The sequence below is a fragment of the Musca domestica genome, unplaced genomic scaffold (genome assembly GCF_030504385.1).
Source record: "Musca domestica strain aabys unplaced genomic scaffold, Musca_domestica.polishedcontigs.V.1.1 20, whole genome shotgun sequence".
Classification (NCBI taxonomy): domain Eukaryota; kingdom Metazoa; phylum Arthropoda; class Insecta; order Diptera; family Muscidae; genus Musca; species Musca domestica.
This window is the reverse complement of record NW_026712250.1, coordinates 6,671,900-6,695,370: the sequence shown is the minus strand read 5'-3', so window position 1 is coordinate 6,695,370 and position 23,471 is coordinate 6,671,900. Positions and strand designations below refer to the sequence as shown.

At 33.3% G+C, this 23,471-nt stretch overlaps 1 protein-coding gene across 1 annotated transcript; it reads right to left on the bottom strand.

Moving 5' to 3' along the window:
- LOC101894963 (uncharacterized) lies at positions 1-22,777 on the bottom strand. The gene is made up of 10 exons (XM_059122532.1): positions 21,811-22,777; positions 14,520-14,898; positions 14,013-14,449; positions 13,859-13,938; positions 8,661-8,759; positions 5,860-6,116; positions 880-1,071; positions 638-807; positions 388-564; positions 1-311 (listed from the first exon to the last, which is right to left on the bottom strand). The coding sequence occupies exons 1-10, from the start codon at positions 22,775-22,777 to the stop codon at positions 4-6; spliced, it is 3,066 nt and encodes a 1,021-aa protein (XP_058978515.1). The 3' UTR covers positions 1-3.
- Between the last annotated feature and the right edge of the window lie 694 nt (positions 22,778-23,471).

Below are 23,471 nucleotides of genomic sequence, written 5' to 3'. Positions count from 1 at the left end.
CTATTATTTATGAAATACTATTTTCAGAAGCCGTATGACTGGGGCCTCAAAGGCCACCGATATGAAGAAGGCGGCTATGAACGACACAACGGCATTGCCGAAAAAGATGACGGTTATAAAAATGGCATTCAAATGAATGGTGCCATCCATTTGATAGCCGGTGATTAGCATTATAACGGGATGTATGAGATAGGCACAATAGGTGAGGCGCGACAGGGGCCAAAGGCAGCGATAGGAGAGTATGCGATTCAGGGTGGGTGATAAATTCCAACAGCATGACAGCACAAGCCATATGAGAGCGGCACCAAAACCTGTAACACAAAAATAAGGGAAAAATTAAGAAAAACAACAACACCAACAACAACAATGTGCCAAATTCCTACACACCTGTGTGAGCTATGCTAACATAAAATGCCGTGGATACCTCGCTCAGCTCCCCCTGCCACACGCCACAAATTATGAGAATTAATAAGCCAAAACTCAATGAGCACAGCAAGGCATTCAGGCGTCCCGAAACTTTGGGTGCTGTACGCACTTTGCTCATAATATAACCGGTTAACATACCTGCAGGGTGAGAAAAGGGGAAGGAAGGTGTTTTATAAAATTAAATATAAACCCATTAGCATTTCAAAGTTACCCATGATATAGGGGCCCACTCTCTGCCAGGGTTTGTCATACAAAAAGTCAAAGGACTCAAAGGGATTGGAGACCTTGTGGGTGTAGTGGTAGCGCAGTGATATCATGCCCGACACCGCCCAGGAGGAGGCCAAAAATGTGGCCAAAGTTAGCAAGACGGCCTTGGAATATCTGAAAAAAGAAACAGAAAAAATTACAATTCCCATAAACCGCCAGTTTGACTTGTGTCCTCCCTCCTCTCACCTGGTGGAGAACATCAGCAGTATGGAGGCCATAATGAAGAACTGCATATCATTTGCCATATACCAACTCCAAATCATGCAAATCTCACTCAGCGGATAGAAATTGTTGATGAACAAAATGTTGCGCCACCAGTATTTGCCACAAGTGTTGGGTGGCACGGTTGGCTGGAACACCGAATTGTCAAAGGTTTGTCTAAAAATAAATAAAAAAATGGAGGAAAGAGGAAACGGATTAAAAAATGATTTGTGACAAATTGTGTTTGTGTTTGAGTTTTGCGGTAGATAAAACACACACACACACAAACAAACAATCAATTCTAAGCATGATTGATTGATATTTGTATTGACTTGATTTAGGGTTCATTTAAAACACAAGATTGATGGGTTTATTCATAACAGGGTCATAAGGGCGTATGATTATTGGCGGTAATCATACGCTCCAATGGATTTCTTTTGAAAATTATGGATAATGGAAATTGGGAGCCCACTCTAGCTCCAGCGAAAAATTCAAATGATAAGGTAAATTTTTTCTGTTAAGGAAAAATATATTCCGGAAAAATTCGTTATTTAAAATGTATTTATTTATACCCAGTTTGATACCCATTTTTTCTTGATCCATGTCATAGCTACAGATTTCATTTCCTCAGTGACTTATAGTGAAATTTGATGGAGAATATTTTCTTCTTTGACACCATTTTCAAAAAATTACGTTTTACATGATATTTTGGGTCAAATTTAGAAAAACGTTAGAAATCGACCAAAAATGACACATTGGTATGCCAAAATTGAATTTGCTATTTCAGGGTTATGTATCGAATTTACGGATTTCTTTTGCATGGTGACCCATAGTGAAATTGCCTGCGGAATATTTTTTCCATTGACAGTTTTCCCCTAAAGTAAAGAGAATCGGGAGATTTTGGTTCATAGTCAGACGTATACCAAAATGAAACCTTAAAATCTTGTCTAGAAACATACCAAAATTGATGCATCAGTTTGACTGAGATATTGCACAGATACAGAATCTTGGTCTTTGGTGAGTTATAATAAAATTTGATGGAGAATATTTTTTCCTTTAATATCATTTCCAAAAAAGTAAGTTTTACATGATATTTTGGGTCAAATTCAGAAGAAATGTAAAAATCGACCAAAAAATGACACATTGGTATGCCAAAATTGAATGTTCTATTTTTGGGTTATATATTGAATTAACAGATTTCTTTTGCATGGTGACCCATAGTGAAATTGTCTGTGGAATATTTTTTCCATTGACAGTTTTCCTCTAAAGTGAAGAGAATCGGGAGATTTTGGCTCATAGTCAGTCATATTCCAAAAATGAAACCTTAAAATCTTGTCTAGAAACATACCAACATTGATACACCTGTTTGACTGATATATTGTACAGATACAGAATTGTGGTCTTTGGTGAGTTGTAATAAAATTTGATGGAAAATATTTTTTTCTTTGATATCATTTCAAAAAAATTGAGTTTTAAGTGATATTTTAGGCAAATTTAAAAAAACTTTACAAATCGACCACAAAATGACACATTGGTATACCAACATGAATCATGATATTTATGGGTCACGTATCAAATCTACAATTTTCTTTTTCAAGGTGACTCATAGTGAAATTGTCTGCGGAATATTTTTTTCATTGACAGTTTTCCCCTAAAGTGGAGAGAAGTGGGAGATTTTGGGCCATGTTCACACTTAATTTCAAACTATCAAAAAATTTTTTTTTTTTTTTTTTTTTTGTCAGACCCAATTTTGTGGGTGTGTTTGACTGATATATGGTGCAGATACAGAATCTTGGTCTTTGGTGAGTTATAATAAAATTTGATGAAGAAAATTTTTTCCTTTGACATCATTTCCAAAAAAATTAAGTTTTAAATGATATTTTGGGTCAAATTTAGAAACACTTTACAAATCGACCAAAAAATGACACATTGGTATACCAAAATGAAACATGATATTTTATGGTCACGTATCAAATTTACAATTTTCTTTTTCAAGGCGACTCATAGCCAAATTGTCTGCGGAATATTTTTTCCATTGACAGTTATCCCCTAAAGTGGAGAGAAGTGGGAGATTTTGGGTCATGTTCACACTCAATTTCAAACTAAGTCCAAAAAATCTTTTTTTGTCAGACCCAAATTTGTGGGTGTGCTTGACTGATATATTGTGCAGATACAGAATTTTGATCTTTGGTGAGTTATAATGAAATTTGAAGGGGAACATTTTTCCCTTTGACATTATTTACCAAAAATAAAATATTACTTGAAAATTTGGGTCAAATAAAGAACAAATAATAAAAAATAGAATAAAAATTTTATTTTTGTGTACCAAAATTGAACATGGTTTTTCAGGCTCACATATCGAATTTTCAGATTTCTTTTGCAAGGTGACCCATAGTGAACTTGTCTGCGGAATATTTTTTTCATTGACAGTGTTCCCCTAAAGTGGAGAGAAGTAGGAGATTTTGGCCTATGTTCACACTTAATTCAAAATTATGTCTAAAAAAATCTTTTTTTTTGTCAGATCCAAATTAGTGGATGTATTTGACTGATATATTTTACAGATACAGAATCGTATTCTTTGACGGGTCACTACAGAATTTGATGGAGAATATTTTTCCCTTTGACATTATTTACCAAAAATTAAATATTATTTGAAATTTTGGGTCAAATTGAAAAATAGACCAAAAAATTTTTATTTTGGTATACTAAAATTGATTATGGCATTTCAAGCTCAAATATTGCATTTTTATATTTCTTTTGCAGGGTGAACCATAGTGAAATTGTCTGCGGAGTATTTTTTTCATTGACAGTTTTCATCTAAAGTGGAGACAAGTAACAGTTTTGGCCCAAGGTTGAAGTACAATAAAAATTTTACCAAAATATTCACTTTTTTAAACTATACCAAAATTGATGAGGATTTTTAACTGATATATTGTATAGGTGCAGAATCTTGGTTTTCGGTGACATATAGTGGAATGTTCTGTAGAACATCTTTTCGTTCTACACCAGTTATCAAAAATAAAATAAAACATAATATTTTGGGTCAAATTGAGAACAAATGGAAAAATGGACCAAACATTTTATTTTTATATACCAACAATTAATTTGGTATTTCATGCTCATATATCAGATATAGAGATTTCTTTTACAAGATGACCCATAGTGAAATTATCTGTAGAACATCTTTCTCATTGACACTTTTCCCCTATACCATAGATAAGTTTGTGTTTTCGACCAAAAGTTGGATTATTATATTAAATAGCACAAAAATGACTTTTTCAAACATTCCCAAATTGATAAACGTTTTTGAGTGCTATACGGTAACGATACAGATTTTCATATTGAGGTTACTCATAGTGAAATTTCATGGAAAATATTTTTTCTTTTTGCAACAATTCTGAAAAATTCAGTTTGGTACGAATTTTTGGGCCAATTTCAAAAATTCCGAAAAACGTTCAAAAATTTAATTTTTTCATACCAAAATGAATATTGATATTAAAGGGTTATATAAATAAGCTACAAATTTCCTATGTATGGTGACCTATAGTGGAATTCTATGTAGAATATTTTTTTCCTTCACACCTCTCCCTTAAATTAAAGAGATGAGGGAGTTTTGAGTCGAAATTCAGGCTCAAGTCGAAAAATCATGTTTGTGGAATATCCCCAAATTGGCATTTGAATTTGACTGATATGTGGTACAGGTTCATTGATAAGTATTCATAAAAATGCCGAAATATAGGAAATTTTGGAGTAAAGTCAAAAATGTCTAAAATATAATTCTGAAAAATTCAGTTTTGTACGAATTTTTGGGCCAAAATCAAAAATACAGAAAAATGTCCAAAAATTTAATTTTTTTATACCAAAATTAATATTGATATTTAAAGGTTATATAAATAAGCTACAAATTTCCTATGTATAGTGACCTATAGTGGAATTCTATATAGAATATTTTTTGCCTTGACACCTCTCTCCTAAATTACAGAAATTTGGAGTTTTGATCAAATCAAGTCGAAAAATCACGTTTTTGGAATTACCCCCAAATTGGCACTGAAATTTGAGTGATATGTGGTACAGGTACATAAATTTGTACTTTAGCGACCCATAGTAAAATTCGAAGTAGAATATTTCTTTCATTGATAAGTATCCCCAAAAATGCCGAAATCTATGAAATTTTGGGGTATATTCAAAAGTGTTCAAACAATTTTTTTTTGATTTTATATAAAATTCCCGAATTGGTAGAGGAATTTGAGTGCTATACAGTAACGATACAGATTTTCATATTGAGGTGACTCATAGTGAAATTTCATGGAAAATATTTTTTCTTTTTGCAACAATTCTGAAAAATGAAGTTTTGTATGAATTTTTGGGCCAAACTCAAAAATACTGAAAAATGTCCAAAAAAAATATTTTTTTTTTCATACCAAAATGAATATTGATTTTTAAAGGTTATATGTATAAGCTGCGGATTTCCTATGCATGGTGACCTATAGTGGAATTCTATATAGAATATTTTTTGCCTTGGCACCTTTCCTCTAAATCCCAGAAATGTGGGAGTTTTGGGCCCATATTCAGTTTAAGTACCAAATTAAGTCGAAAAATCGCATTTGTGAAATATCTCCAAATTGGCACTGAAATTTGAGTGATATGTGGTACAGGTACACAAATGTGTACTTTGGTGACCCACGGTAAATTTCGAAGTAGAATATTTCTTTCATTGATAAGTATCTCCAAAAATGCCGAAATCTATGAAATTTTGGCGCAAATTCAAAAATGTACAAATTATTTTTTTTTTTTGATCAAAATTAATATAGATTTTTTAAGGTTATATTTATAATCTACAGATTTTTTTCGTATGGTGACCTGTAGTAGAATTCTATATAGAAAAAAAACTACTCATATTAGCCCGATATTTGTCCAATTTTATTCTTGAAATATATTCCTTCCCCAATTTTTTTTAGTACTCACCTCGTTGCAAAATCATTGAAAAAGATCACAAACAAATATGTGGGCGTCAGGCGTATATAACGATAGATAATCACAATGGATGTGTCCACAAAGCCTTTCTTCATAAATTGGCCAGTTCGATCGGGCACCTTACGTTCTTGTTTCAGATATAGCAACGTAACCAAGAAGCCGCTGATAAAGAAGAATGTATCCACCGAGAAAGTGGCATTGCCAACAAATTGATACCATAGGGTGCGTTCGGTTATGATGCGAGTGAACTGGAAGGAGATGAAAAAAAAAAAAATTAAAATTATTTTAAAAATAATAATAATATTTAATAATAAAAAAATAATTTAAAAATAATATTTTAAAAATAATATATAATTAAATAATTAAAAAATAAGAAAATACTCGAAGAAAATACTTCTTTTTTTCTCATTTCCACTTAAAAAAAGACATTTTAAAGAACACAGACGGTGGCGTATGATTTACGACAGCACGTATACGCCTCCTCTTTCATGATCTAGCAAAGGTATGCAGTGGCGTATGATTTACGACAATAATCATACGCTACAGTAGTCTAGAGTTTGTCATTTTTTTAGCCAAATGATATGAAACACTTCAGACTGCGAATGATTTATGCATTTAGACCCAAAATATGATTCCCCTTTGAAAATATACTCAGGGTGAGATAAAAAAACTGCAACGAAGTCAAATGCCATAGTTTTTATATTTTTTTTAATTTTATTGAAGGAAAGCAAAAAATATCGGAAATACCATCAAATTTTAGAATAAGTTTAGATTTGTTCGAATTGATCACCTTTGGCACGAATTATGGCCTTCAAACGGCCAATGAAACCGTCACAAGCTGTCCGAATGTTGCTCTGCGGTATTTTGGCCCATTCCCGGCGAAGCGCTTGCTTGAGATGATCGACTCTTTGTTAGTTTTTAGTGTCAACCTTACTTTCCAAAAAATTCTCCAGACACAATAGTCCAAGGGATTGGTATCCGGAGATTTTGGTGGCGCCATTGTGTGCTGGAAATGAAGCAAGGAACCTCATTTTGTAATTATTCTTGGGTGGCGCGTGCTGAGTGCGATGGTGCTGAGTGCTGTTGGAATTTCTAAGGTCTGCGGCCAAGATGTTTGCGTGCCCAAGGCTCTAATACACCCTCCAGAATATTTTCACGGTGCCTTCCAAAATACTCCAGATAAAATAGTCCAATCGATTAGTATCCAGAGATTTGGCGGCCATTGTGCGCTGGAAATGAAGCGAGGAACCTCCTTTTGTAACCATTCTTGGGTGGCGCGTGCTGAGTGCGAGTCCTGTTGGAATGTCCAATGTCTGCGGCCTTAATAAACCCTCCAGAATATTTTCACGATAATATTCGGCATTTATTCTGATGCCACGGTCGATTAATAAGAGCGAGAGCGACCATCGGCTGTTATGGCGGCCCACATCATCACCGTGGCCGGCGCTTGAGTTCTGGTGGCCACATTTTCAGCTGACCTCTTTGGCAAGTAAACAGGATCATTTTGTTTGTTTACAGACGAATGTTTTCTCATCGGATAAAACCAAATTCGGCAGTTCACCACTTTCGGCCAAGCGAAGAAATTCTTTAGCTCTTTTGAGTCTATTTTCTTTCAGTTGCGGTGTAAGTTCTTGCACTTTTTGGAATTTCAATGGCTTTACCCCGCCCGATCTCATTTTTCTATATTTTCGGAATGCAATATTGCGATATGTTCAGCTCACGAGCCATTTTTCGCCCACTGCGACGTGGGTTTCGATCAAGTCGTTTCTTTACATTTCGAACCATATCTGCTGATGTTGCTGTTTTTTTTTTTTCGTCCACTTCTTTGACGTCGGGCTACGCTACAAGTATCACCTTCACGTAAAGACCCATGGTACAACACACAAAAAATGTATTCACATTTAAATGCTGGAGTGCTCTAACGATACCCACTTGTGGTTTTCCAGCCAAATATAGCGAAATCACACTATCACGCCGGAATTCCATCACAAATAACTTTTTTTCTGGAAAATTCTCAGCAAAATTCTTTTGTACGCTTGTAAACAATATAATGAACTGTCACTGAAATAAGTTTAACAGCTGTCGGACGAGTGGCTTAGAAATGACAGCAGTCTGAAATTGGTTGCATTTTTTTCATCTCACCCTGAATTTGGACTAAAAATATGATTTCCATTTTTAGATGTGTGAAAATTCATAAAAAATTATAAATAAAATATTTTAAAATAAAGTGTTTTGAAAATATATTTATTTTCCATACATTTCTACTTAAATTTAAAGAAACAAGCAACGCATATGGTGGCGTATGATTCACAACATCGCTTATACGCCACATTTCCCATGATTCAGCCAAGGCAACGGGTTGCGTATAATCTACGACAGTAATCATACGCTACAGTGTACTTAAATCATATTACATGTTATTAGACAAATATTAGGAGACTTTAAGCCCTCTGGGGAAACTAAAAAAAACTCTTCATTCTGCTGTCTGTCTACTCAAAATATTTGTCTTCCTTTTGTCACTTTTTCTTGGAAAAAATAAAACTTTGCATCACTCCTTCTAATAACATTAACATAGAATCACATACGCAAATATTTCCATAGCATTTTTTATATGTTCCGGCAACTTATAACGGAAACTACAAACATCTTGCACATTTCCGGCTTAAGGTTGTATTTTTTTGATGATACAAATTTTTCTTCGCTTTATATTTTTTTCTCAAAAAAAAAAAAAAAAAAAAAAAAAAAAAAAAAAAAAAAAAAACAATAGACGAAATATTCATCTGCATACATACCCGATTTTCTCCAATGTTGAATATTTGCAGATATGTATGTACCATTATTGTCCATAGAACGGATATGACGCGTAGTCCATGAACACAGGATGTTTGGGTCTGTAAAGGAAAAAAAAAGAGAAAAATATTTAGAAAAGTAAATGTGTGTTTCTTTTCCCGAGTAAATTAGGCAAATGTGTTGGCGAAATTTTATTGAAATTGTATTTTTTATGGTAGCACTAAAATTATATGGGAATTTTGGACAATTTTCTTTTTTGGAATTATGATATGTATAGATTAGGTTCTGTGCGACTTGAATACCAATTAAGGTGAGCTAATAAAGAGATATTGTAAAACCTGCTCAGACGAGGTCATTGGGAGCGTATGATTATTGTCGTGCATCATACGACCCATGTGACATTGTTCAGTCCTATTTTAGTTCGACGACAGAAGTTAATGCTGACTAGAATTTGTGTTGATGCTTTGAAAGTCTCTGGACTCCATTGGGCTAAGAGGAAAATAACTTCTTAGAGATCCTAAAAACAGGGAATTTATTTAATGAACTTCAATTGGCCTATAATGGAATTTCAATGAAATGCCTTAGAGCGTATGATTGATAACAGCAGCCATACGCCATATACTGCAAACTGAAAATATAAAAATTAAACGATTCCTCATTCTAAGGGCCATAATTGAGGCCCTGGTCCGATTTTATGGCTCTAAAACATATTTTCTAGAAGAAAGAGAATCCTATCTTGATGTTAAATAAAATTTTGTAGATATAGCTTAAAAAATGTCGGAAATATATTGCAAAGAGCATCATTACTTAAAATCGAGAGATTTTTGTAAGTTTTGCGCATATCCCTTCCATGAGCCATAACTTCTGAGGTAGGCCATATATTTTTGTGAAATAAACTGAATGTGAAAGCTTGGACCATGGGCTAAATAACATATAACCTAAGCAGGAAACACTGTTTGATAATATTCGAATAAAATTCAAAATAAAATTCAAGTATGCCGAAAAAAACTGCAAATATAAAAATTAAACGATTCCTCCATCTAAGGCCATATTTAAGTTCTTGGTTCGGGTTTATGGATCTAAAATATACTTTCTAGAAGGGAGAAAAACCCATCTTGATGTTAAATAAAGTTTTGTAGATATAGCTTCAAAAAATACCCGAAATATATTACAAAGAACAACATTACTTAAAATCGAGAGATTTTTGCTAGTATTACGTATATCCCTTTCATGAACCATAACATCTGAAGTAGGCCATATATTTTTGTGAAATAAACTGAATTTGAAAGCTTGAAACGTGGTCTAAATAATATACACCCGAAGCAAGCAATAACATTTGATAAGATTCGAATAAAAGTCCAAGGACTAAGCTTGCTTAAAAACCTGAAAATATAAAAAATAAAGGATTCTTCACCCTAAGGGCCATATTTAAGTTCCTGATCCGGCTTTATGGGTCTAAGATATATTTTCTAGAAAAAAAGGGAATCTCGTCTTGATGTTAAGTTAAATTTTGTAGATATAACTTAAAACAAGTAAAAAAACATTAAGTTCGGCCGGGCCAAACTTTTAATACCCTCCACCCTAGGGTAAAAGAACATTAGAAAAAATGTGGCAAAAAACATTAAAATGCGAATATCGGGAGGTACCGTTAAAAAGGGGGCTACACCAACACGTGCACCTATAATTACAATGTTTCGCCACACGACCTAGGACCCATTATGACCCACAAATACCAACTTTTACACAAATCAGTGAAAAAATATGGCATAAATCATCAAAATACCGAATATCGGGAGGTACCGTTATATGGGGACTATACCAGAACGTGGACCTATACATGCAATGTTTTGCTACACGCTCAGGGACCCGTTGTGACCTACAAATACCAATTTTCAGACAAATCCGTGAAAAAATGTGGCATAAATCATCAAAATACCGAATATCGGTAGGTACCATTATATGGGGGCTATACCAAAACGTGGACCTATACATGCAATGTTTTGCCACACGCTCAGGGACCCGTCGTGACCTACAAAAACCAATTTTCAGACAAATCCGTGAAAAAATGTGGCATAAATCATCAAAATACCGAATATCGGTAGGTACCGTTACATGGGGGCTATACCAAAACGTGGACCTATACATGCAATGTTTTGCCACACGCTCAGGGACCCGTCATGACCTACAAATACCAATTTTCAGATAAATCCGTGAAAAAATGTGGCATAAATCATCAAAATACCGAATATCGGGAGGTACCGTTATATGGGGACTATACCAGAACGTGGACCGATATATCTCATTTTCAATACCAACCATCCTAGGGACAATACACACACTTGTGCCAAATTTCAAAGGTCTACGTCAAATAATGTGTGCTCTATCGTGATTTCAACAGACAGACAGACAGACGGACAGACAGACAGACAGACAGACGGACAGACAGACAGACAGACGGACATCGCTAAATCGTCTTAGAAATTTATGCTGATTATGAATATATATACTTTATGGGGTCTACGACGAATATTTAGAGGTGTTACAAACGGAATGACAAAGTTAATATACCCTCCTACCCATGGTGGAGGGTATAAAAATATCAGAAATATACTGCAAAGAAAACCTTTACTGAAAATCGAGACATATTTGCAAGTTTTGCGTATCCCCCTTCCATGGGCTGTAACTTCTTAACCAGGCCACATATTACTGTAAAATAAACTGCATTTAAAAGCATGGATCACGGGCTAAATAATATAGACCATAAGCAAGAAATAATATTTTATAAGAACCGAATAAAATTCAAAGGACCAAGTATGCTGAAAAAAAAAAACTGAAAATATAAAAATTGAATGCATCCTCTTTTAAGGGTCACATTGTAGCTTCCCGACCAGCTGTGTGCATGGAATTCATATTTTCTGGAATGTAGAGAGCCTAAGCTCAATAATAAAAACAAATTGTAGACTTACTTTAATAAATACACGTGATATACTGAAATAAACACATGTTCCCAAAAGCGGCAAATTTTTGGCTATTTTGCGTAACCATCAACCCATAGACCAATAATTCCGGATTTTTAGAGAAGTTTAAAGCGAATGGTTTTGTATTTTTAAAAAAAAAAACATTTTTGGAAGATCCTTCGGCCTCTGTCCGTGTTTTTGCTTAACTATTTTGAATACATTTTGGAATTTCTTTAAAATCAAATAAATAAAGTGCTTTGGTGCGTATTATTGACAACAATAGTAATACGCCCCAAGGGACCAGGAGTAATTTGATCATATATTCAAAACAAATTGAAAATTTCCAAAGAAAATTATTTTTTTGAGGAACCCACAGATCAATTTTTCGGGATTTTTAGAGAACTTTAAGCCAATAGTTTTGTATTAAAAAAAAGCTTATTTTGGAAGATCCTTAGGCCTCTGTCCAAAATATTTTGAATAAATTTTAGAATTTCTTTAAAGTCAAAAATATAGTGCTTTGGTGCGTATTATAGACAACAATAGTAATACGCCCCAAGGGGTCAGGAGTAATTTGATCAGATATTCAGAACAAAATACAAATTTCAAAAAAAAAAAAAAAAAAAAAAAAAAAAAAAAATGGGGAACCCATTGACCAATGTTTCCGGATTTTTACAGAAATTTAAGGCCAATGGCTGTGTATTTAAAAAACAGATTATGGATGATCCTTAGGCCCTTGTCCGCGTTTTTTACAAAATATTTTGAATACATTTTAGAATTTCTTTAAATATATATAATATTAAATATAATATATTGCTCAGTACAGTGCTTTGGTACGTATTATTGACAAAAATAGTAATACGCCCATAGGGACCAGGAGTGATTTGATGAGATATTCAGAAAAAATTGAAAGTTTCAAAAGAAAATTATTTTTTTTTGGGAAACCCATAGTTCAATGATTCTGAATTCTTAGAGAACTTTAAGGCCAATGGTTTTGTATTTTAAAAAAACATTTTTGGAAGATCCTCAGGTCCTTGTCCGCGCTTTTTTTAACAAAATATTTTGAATAAATTTTAGAATTTCTTTAAAGTCAAAAATATAGTGCTTTGGTGCGTATTATTGACAACAATAGCAATACGCCCCAAGGGACCTGGTGTAATTTGATCAGATAATCAGAAGAAATTACAAATTTCAAAAAAAAAAAAAAAAAAAAAAAAAACGAGGGAAAAATGGGGGACCCATAGACCAATGTTTCCGAATTTTTAGAGAAATTTATGGCCAGTTTAAAAAACAGTTTTGGCCCTTAGGCCCTTGTCCGTGTTTTTTTTTACCAAAATATTTTAAATAAATTTTAGAATTTCTTCGAGTAAAAAAATATATTTTTAAATAGAGTGCTTTGGTGTGTATTATAGACAACAATAGTAATACGCCCCAAAGGACCAGGAGTGATTTGATGAGATATTCAGAACAAATAACAAATTTAAAAAAAAATTGGGCAACCCATAGACCAATTATTCCGGATTTTTAGAGGACCTTACGGCCAATGGTTACGTATTTAAAATAAACTTTTTTTGGAAGATCCTTAGGCCTTTGTCCGTATTTTTTTTAACAAAATATTGGGCAACCCATAGACCAATTATTCCGGATTTTTAGAGGACCTTACGGCCAATGGTTACGTATTTAAAATAAACTTTTTTTGGAAGATCCTTAGGCCTTTGTCCGTATTTTTTTTAACAAAATATTTTGAATAAATTTTAGAATTTTTTTGAAGTCAATAAATATATTGCTCAATATAGTGCTTTGGTGCGTATTATTGACAACAATAGTAATACGCCCCAAGGAACCAGGAGTAATTGATCAAATATTCAGAACAAATTGAAAGTTTCAAAAGAAAATAATTTTTTTTGGGAAACTCAAAGACCAATTTTTCGGAATTTTTAGAGAATGGTTTTGTTTAAAAAAAAAAACATTTTTGGAAGATCCTTAGGCCAAGAGTAATTTGATCAGATATTCCGAACAAATTACAAAAAAGAAAAAAAAACATTTTGAAAGATCCTTAGGCCTCTGTCCGTATTTTGTTAACAAAATATTTTGAATCAATTTTAGAATTTCTCTAAAATCGATAAATATACTTTGGTGCTTTGGTGCGTATTATTGATAACAATAGTAATACGCCCCAAGGGACCAGAAGTGATTTGATCAAATATTTCGAAAAAATGAAAATTAAAAAAAAAAACTCTACCCACCTCCTTGGCCTCATCCACATTCAAAATGCTGGTGGCATTCGTTTGAAATGCAAAACACAATAAGACCTGTTCATGGAAACCTAAAAAAAAAATACCAAAAAAAAAAAAACGAATCAATTTTTATGCTCAATAAAGAATTTGTGTCCATATTTACCCAACTGCTGTTTGGCCTCATAGGTTTCCGTGGCTCCAGCATTGCTGGTGGTCTCTATGCGATATTCACTGTCATGTGGGGTATGTCTGCCATTATTGCTGCCATTTGTGTTACCTGCTGCTACCTCCGAATTTCTATTGGAATTAATATCTAAATCCTGTTGGCCATTCGAATAGGGCGATTTTTTGCCATTAACATCACCGGCTGCCGGTGCCTCCAAAGGGTTTCCGTTATTATTGTCATTCAACGAGGACATTTGATACAATTCAAAGGATTTGCCATTATCCGAAGAGGGCGAGATGTGCTGCATATTTGCCGAGTCAACCTTAGAGCCGCTTATCACCGCAATATTGGGATGTTTGAGATATTGCTCATTCAAATGGGACTGATACCAGGTGGCGGCTATTATCAGGACAATCAAGGTCAAAAGGAAGCTCCTGGAAATGGAAAGAGGATTTTATGTTTTTTTTTTTAATTAAAAAAAAATGTGATATTTTCTGAACTCACGCAAATATCTGAAACTTCAGCTCCCGCCAATAGCTATACAATCCCGGCACCGTCCTGACCCTCATGATTTTCACCATCGCCATTTGTGTGTGATTTAGCGTGCTCAACATATTGGCATGTGGATCCAGTTCCAACAAATGCTGGACATCCTGGGCCGTACAGGATTTCGGCAAACACTCACCAATTTGTAAATTAGCCACAAACTTTTCGGGCAGCTGTAATCTGAAGGCAATCAGGGCCACATAGAATTCAAATTCGAAATGTTTGCGTTTTTCAGGATCCAGCTGGCGATTGAGTTCATAGCAGAATTGTCGTTGACCCAGCCATTTGTCATTGCCAAACAATAGCTGGCCTCGATAACGGGCAGAGGCATCATAGGCTGTTAAAAGAAAAGAATAAAAAATTGAAAAAAAAATGATGGCAAAGAATTCCAAATTTCCACTTCAGTGAGTTTCTCTTGGGTTTTAAAGAAAAAAAAAATTCCTAAATCGAATTATATGCCTCATTTCCATTTAATGTTGCTCTGTCTGTTGTTCGGATTTTTTTTTTAACTGCCAGCCATTGTCTTGTCCATTGAAGCGTAGTAATTGTCTTGTTATAAGCCGCAAACTATTAATTGACCGTTAAATGTATTGTCTTTTGGTTGCGAATTGTGCCAACTGAAAGATAGGCAGGAGAGAGAGAGAGAGAGAGAGAGCGAGAAACTGCTGATGATTGAAAAGCCACCACGAAGTAATGAAGCGGAAATAATTACTGGGATTTAAACAAATAAATTATGAAGACAATGGGAAAAATCACAAAACTGAAAATATAAAAATCATCACTGATTGAAAAAATTATATTTGAGATTTTCAGGGTCAACAAGGAATTCAAAAATAAATTTTGGGAAAAATTTGAATGAAATAATAGACCACTTTGAAATTCATTGGTGAAATTCTCAACAATAACTTGTTGGCATATTTCAAGTATTTTAAGAGACAACTTTTTATAATTTTTTGTCAATTTAAATTTCAGATGTTCCTCTGACAAAATCTAAACGATTTGTTAAGAAACTTTCAGATATTTACCTGATTATGAACCTTTCAAGTAAAAGCGGATTATTTCATATGAAAAATTGGATTTTTGCGTCAATGGTTCCTAAAATTTTAAAAAATTATCTACAAGAAATTTCTCACTGATGTAAGGCCTGAATCAAGCTTAGGAATTCTTGTTTCAAATAAAATTTATTTCACTCAAATCCCTTAGACCATTCCAAAGTTATGGGCACTTAAATACGGTTCCGAAAAAAATTCATTATGAGTAGAAAAATGTGCTTTACATAAAAATGGTGCCATATCTCCAGTATTTAAGTGGCACCAAAACATAATTTGTTGTACATTTGAAGATCAGATACTCCTCCGGTAAAATCTTAACGATTTTGTTGGAGACTTTCAAGAATTGGTCAGATTGTGAACCTTTCAAATGAAATCCTATTTTCTCATATGAAAATTTGATTTTTGCGTCAATGGTTCCTAAAATTTTTAAAACAAGTTCTATGAGGAATTTTTCTCTGAATTTGCACCTAAGTAAAGTTTAGGATTTCTAGTTTCAAATAAAATTTATTCCACCTAAATCCCCTAGACCGTTCAAAAGTTATAAACACTTCAACATGATTACGAAAAAATTCATAAAAGTAGGAAATTGAGTGAAAAGATTCTGATTTTTTTTTTTAAATTAAAAAGGAAATAACAGAATAAGTAAATAAATTGAACTGGACGAAGAAATCGCATCGAAAATTGTGTTCTAATATCTCCCTGCGAAATATGTAGAGGCGTATAAATAACGATATTACTCATACGCCCCATCCAAAAAATCATTAAAAATCGGGCAGACATTGTGTTCTTAAATATCTGAACGCAATATGTGAAAGCGTATAATTGACGATAGTACTCATACGGCCCTCTGCCTTAATAAAATCCTAAAAAGTAGAGGGAAATCTTAGAAAAAAAAAAAATAAATAAAAAGTCGTTAAAAGGTATTGAAAAAAATCCAGAGAGGACCAAATTGAAATCAATTTTTTCTAATGGCCTTTCGTTGTGTAAGGGGAGTATCATTCGCCAGAGATTCTAAAAAAAGTGGAATTTGTTTAATAAATGTTTAATAAACAGCGAAATTCCATCAAGCGTATGATTAACGGCAATACTCATACGCCCCATAGAAATTAGTTGAAAATTGGGTAATATCTTTGAACTTTTGAAAATTCTTAGGGAAATATACGAATAAATGGGTAAATTGGACTTGAGGAGGAAATCGAATCGGAAATTGGGTTTTAATATTTCCCGACGTAATATATTGAAGCGTATAATTGACGACAGTACTCATACGCCCCATTTCCAAAAATAAATAATTAAAAATAGGGGGGGGTATCTTAAAAAAAAAAAAATAAATAAATAAAATAAATAAATAAATAAAATAAATAAATAAATAAAAAATTAACGTATTTTAGAAACAAATCGTTTGAAATTAAAATCAAAATTAATTCACAATTTTCCTTATGGTCTGCAAACCTTTGAAATTCGTTTGGTAAGGGAAGAATCACTCGCCAGAAACTCTCGAAAAAAAATAAGTTTTTTTTTAATACATTGTCATTGTCTTGCTTTTAAATTCCATCGGCAGTTATTGGAGCGTATAATTGACGGCAGTACTCATACGCCCCATTTCCAAAAATAAAATCATTAAAATAGGGGGATATCTTAGATAAATTTATAAAAACGGCGTATTTGTTAGAAAAATAATCCTTGAAGGGTCTTAAAATAATTTTAAAAGAAAAGACCAATGAAACAATTTTAAAAGAAAATACGAAATTAAAATCAATGCCAATAGCAATTTTCCCCATGGTTTGCAGGTCTTTGGAATTCGTTGGTGAAGGGAGAATCATTCGCCAGAGTCTACCTAAAACAAGACATTTATTTAATATACTGTCATTGTCCAGCTGGGAAAATCTATGAAAAAATCTGGAAGCGTATGATTGACGACAATACTCATACGCTCTATAGAAGTTAGTTGAAAATGGGGTAATATTTATGAAAATTGATCTACGAAGAAATCAAATTGAAAATTGTTTTCTTTTATTTTCGAACGCAATAAGTGAAAGCGTATAATTGACGAGGGTACTCATAAACTCTCTCACCAGAAACTCTCAAAAAAAAAAAACAAGTATTTTTTTTAAATAAATTGTCATTGTCTTGCTTTTAAATTCCATAGGCAATTATTGGAGCGTATAATTGACGACAGTACTCATACGCCCCATTTCCAATATTAAATCATAATAAAATGGGGGGATATTTTAAATAAATTGATAAAAAAGGCGTACTTGTTAGAAAATAATCCTTGAAGGGTCTTGAAACTGAATTTTAAAAGAAAATACCAAATTAAAATTGAATGCAAACTGAAAATTTTTCCCAATGGTTTGCAGGTCTTTGGAATTCGTTGATAAAGAGAGAATCATTCGCCATACTCTTCCTAAAACAAGACATTTATTTAATATACTGTCATTGTCCTGCCGTGAAATTACATGGAAAATTCTGGAAGCGTATGATTAACGACAATACTCATACGCTCTATAGAAGTTAGTTGAAAATGGGGTAATATTTATGAAAATTGATCTACGAAGAAATCAAATTGAAAATTGTTTTCTTTTATTTTCGAACGCAATAAGTGAAAGCGTATAATTGACGAGGGTACTCATACGCCTCCTACCAAAAATAAAATAATTAAAAATTGGGGTATATCAGAGAAAAAATTATTAATAAAAAGGTGTATATATCAAAGAAAAATAAATAAAATAAAATAAAATAAATAAATAAAATAAAAAATAAATTAAAAAAGGAACGTATTTTAGAAACAAATTGTATCAAATTCAAATCAAAATTAATTCAAAATTTTCCTAATGGTCTGCAATCTTTTGAAATTCGTTTGGTAAGGGAAGAATCACTCACGAGAAACTCTCAAAAAAAAAAAAAAAAAAAAAAAAAAACAAGTATTTTTTTTAAATAAATTGTCATTGTCTTGCTTTTAAATTCCATAGGCAATTATTGGAGCGTATAATTGACGACAGTACTCATACGCCCCATTTCCAATATTAAATCATAATAAATAGGGGGGATATTTTAGATAAATTGATAAAAAAAGGCGTATTTGTTAGAAAATAATCCTTGAAGGGTCTTGAAACTGAATTTTAAAAGAAAATACAAAATTAAAATTGAATGCAAACTGAAAAATTTTCCCAATGGTTTGCAGGTCTTTGGAATTCGTTGGTAAAGGGAGAATCATTCGCCGTGGTCTCCCTAAAACAAGACATTTATTTAATATACTGTCATTGTCCTGCTGTGAAAATCCATGGAAAAATCTGGAAGCGTATGATTGACGACAATACTCATACGCACCAAAGAAGTTTGTTGAAAATGGGGTAATAAATATGAAAATTGATCTACGAAGAAATCAAATTGAAAATTGTTTTCTTTTATTTTCGAACGCAATATGTGAAAGCGTATAATTGACGAGGGTACTCATACGCCTCCTACCAAAAATAAAATAATTAAAAATTGGGGTATATCAGAGAAAAAATTATTAATAAAAAGGTGTATATATCAAAGAAAAATAAATAAAATAAAATAAAATAAAATAAAATAAAATAAATAAATAAAATAAAAAATAAATTAAAAAAGGAACGTATTTTAGAAACAAATTGTATCAAATTCAAATCAAAATTAATTCAAAATTTTCCTAATGGTCTGCAATCTTTTGAAATTCGTTTGGTAAGGGAAGAATCACTCACGAGAAACTCTCAAAAAAAAAAAAAAAAAAAAAAAACAAGTATTTTTTTTAAATAAATTGTCATTGTCTTGCTTTTAAATTCCATAGGCAATTATTGGAGCGTATAATTGACGACAGTACTCATACGCCCCATTTCCAATATTAAATCATAATAAATAGGGGGGATATTTTAGATAAATTGATAAAAAAAGGCGTATTTGTTAGAAAATAATCCTTGAAGGGTCTTGAAACTGAATTTTAAAAGAAAATACCAAATTAAAATTGAATGCAAACTGAAAAATTTTCCCAATGGTTTGCAGGTCTTTGGAATTCGTTGGTAAAGGGAGAATCATTCGCCGTGGTCTCCCTAAAACAAGACATTTATTTAATATACTGTCATTGTCCTGCTGTGAAAATCCATGGAAAAATCTGGAAGCGTATGATTGACGACAATACTCATACGCACCAAAGAAGTTTGTTGAAAATGGGGTAATAAATATGAAAATTGATCTACGAAGAAATCAAATTGAAAATTGTTTTCTTTTATTTTCGAACGCAATATGTGAAAGCGTATAATTGACGAGAGTACTCAGACGCTTCCTAACAAAAATAAAATCATTAAAAATTGGGGTATATCTGAGAAAAAAATTAATTAAACAAAACATCAAAAACGAAACAAAACAAAAAACCCAAACAAAAAAAAAATTCGTTAATGGTTTTGAAAAAAAATTAATAGAAAAACAAATTTAAAAAAAGTGAAAAAGCTGTAAGTTTGGCCGAATACCCTCCATCATTGAGAACGCATTTGCAATAATAATATTCTGATGCGAAACTTGAAAAAAAATCGGTGAAAATGTTGCTGAAACGATCAAAATATCGGGAGGGATCGTTATATGAGGGCTATACGAAAGCGTGGACCTGCATAGACAATTTTCTGTCATAAGCTCTAGTATCCATTTCGAGCTTCAAGTACCAAATTTGAAACAATTCCGATGAATAATGTCGCTAAAATCATCAAAATACCGAATATCGGGAGGTACCCTTATATGGGAGCTATACGAAGACGTGAACCTGTACAGATAATTTTCTGTCTTAGGCTGTAGTATCCATTACGAACTTCAAATGCCAAATTTGAAACAATTCTGGTGAATAATGTCACTAAAATCATCAAAATACCGAATATCGGGAGGTACGGCTATATGGGAGCTATACGAAAACGTGGACCTGCACAGACAATTTTCTGTCATAGGATGTAGTATTTATTACGAACTTCAAATACCAAATTTGAAACAATTCCGGTAAATAATGTCGCCAAAATCATCAAAATACCGAATATCGGGAGGTACGGCTATATGGGAGCTATACGAAGACGTGAACCTGTACAGATAATTTTCTGTCTTAGGCTGTAGTATCCATTAGGAACTTCAAATGCCAAATTCGAAACAATTCCGATGAATAATGTCGCTAAAATCATCAAAATAACGAATATCGGGAGGTACCCTTATATGGGAGCTATACGAAGACGTGAACCTGTACAGATAATTTTCTGTCTTAGGCTGTAGTATCCATTAGGAACTTCAAATGCCAAATTTGGAACGATTCCGTTAAATAATGTCGCTAAAATCATCAAAATACCGAATATCGGGGGGTACCCTTATATGGGAGCTATATGAAGACGTGGAAGTACATAACCCATTGTCAATACCAAAAGTCCTGCAGACATAATATACATTTGAGTAAAATTTTATCGACCTACTTCATTTCGTTCGGAAGCTAATTCGTGCCAAAGGTGACCAATTCGAACAAATCTAAACTTATTCTAAAATTTGATGCTATTTCCGACAATTTTTGTCGGAACTAAGAGAAATTTGGGAAAAAGAGGTTAAACTTGAATTCATGACACACAAAGTGGCGCCCAACATTGGCTTAAAAAAGATATGTGGGTGTACCGAATTTTGTATGTGGGAAAATAACACATATTTTGAATCGATTTTTTAAAATTGGCGCCCAACGTGGGATTTGCTGAGATATAGTATTTTTGGGTTTCCGTATTGCTAATGATTTTATTTTTTCATTGTTTTTCAATCTAAATACATTTTCGTTGTTAACAAAAATAATTTTTGAATTGGCGCCCAGTTTGGGTTTCCTGATTGTTAAAAATAGAAATCATTTTCATGACCGATTTTCTGTTCCAAATGAATGCTTCTTCTTTTAAAAAGGAAAAAAATCTTTAGAAGGAAATAAATACATCTTTGTGCCATAAGGGACAAAGTGGCGCCCAACGTGGTTTTTATAAATTGATTTTATTTCTGGGCATATTTTGGTTATTAAAATTATTTTGTTTGTCATGAGGACCCTAGGGATCAGTCAATCTACGACTTTGGTCCTCAAATTATTGGAATTTGCGTCTAGTCTAATTTTTCGTGATCTGTAGCAAAAAATTAGTCTTTCAAACCAAAATGTAATCTCTGTTATCTGAAATATAATCTCTACTCACCCGCTTGGGCCCATCGATAATTGCCATGCAGCGCTGTGAGGTAGGCCTGCACCTCCAGACCACAACCGGTGGAGACCTTGTTTCTAATATCCGATGGCTGCCAATAGAAGTGATCGTAGAGATTCGTTATGATCTGGAAGACATTGGCCAATTGCAGACTTTCCGCAGACTGATTATTGCCCCCAGTCGTATCCGCTGGTGTCAAATAATGATTGAGGCTGTTGTGGTTATTCAACTGGCCCTTGGGGTGCAGGTCATCATGCTTTAGAAGCTCTCTGCCTTTTTTGTTGGATTTCATTTTGAAAAGTTTCAAAATATGCGGACTAACAATTGTTGTGGAGGAATATTCCGGGGAGGCGCTAGTACCAGGTGTTGTTGTTGTAGAGATATCAAGAGAGCCTACTTGCTTCTCTGGCGTAGTTGTGGTTGTGACAATATCCACCTGGACGGATAGATCATCTTGCAAAGTTTCCGAATCGGGTATCTTGACATCTTCGCTGTAGGTTAGGGTTGGACCCACCTGAACATTTGCCGCCTCAGTATCTCTGAGTAATAACTTCTCCTCGGCACTTAAATCCTTTTTCTTGAAATTCTCATGTTCCAGATCCTCCAAATCGCCCAAATTGAAATCAAATACCACCGGATGTAAATCGACCTCCTTAATGGGCTTGGGTTTCTCATGGGAATTTGTCGGTTTTTCCAGTGGCAAATAGGGTTTCTTTTTCGAGTTCTTCAGGGGTAAAACATCTGGATTTGGCGGCTTATCCTTTTTCGTGGAAAATCCCTCCTCGTGTACCTCATGGAGTATGGTAATATTGGGATTGTGTGGATGTTGGACAATTTCATCATTGAGCAGGGTGAGATTTGTTGTTGTACCGACAGGGAGTTGACTTAAGATGAAAACTAGATGTAGTATTAAACCGAGTAATTGGAAGTTCCACATTTTGAGGGCCGCTATTAGAGACATATTTTTACTGATTTTTGTTTTTTTTTTTTTTTTTGGTAAGTATTTTATTTTTTGTTTTTAAGTGAAATATTTTTTTTGTTTAAATATTATTTCATTTTCAAAATGTCCATGGTTATCTCCAATATAGCAGTAGCTTGTTCATATCTGGAATTTTATTACTTCTTAGTTGGATTTTTTATTAAAAAAAATTTATTGAAATTGATGATCGCATGCGCTTTCTGTATTTGGAAAAAATAAAAAAAAATTATTTGTTAGTTGAAACACCTGAAAAATAAATAGATATTAAAGTACGACAGTGGCGCCCAACGTGGGGTTGCAAGTTAAAATTCAGGTTTGATGATATTTGTTCCTTCATAGAAAACTATACAAATCGGGAATCTGAATCAGGACGACATAAACTATTTTGTACGTTTAAATTGGCGCCCAACGTGGAACTAACTCATTTTTTGTTTGTATTTATGTAGATGGCTATATGTCTCTGTGGATGTATTTGCTAAAGTTCGCGCCATGTTCGCGCTACCTTGTTTCGACACTTCTCTTCAATATTATTATTTACAAGGACCTGGTCACCAATAAACTTGGATTTTGTACAGAATTTTTTTCAAGGACAAAATGTGGATTTCTGCGGAATTTTTTCAAGGACTAAACGTGGATTTTTTTGAATTTCTTGAAGAATTTTTTTCAAGGACAATTA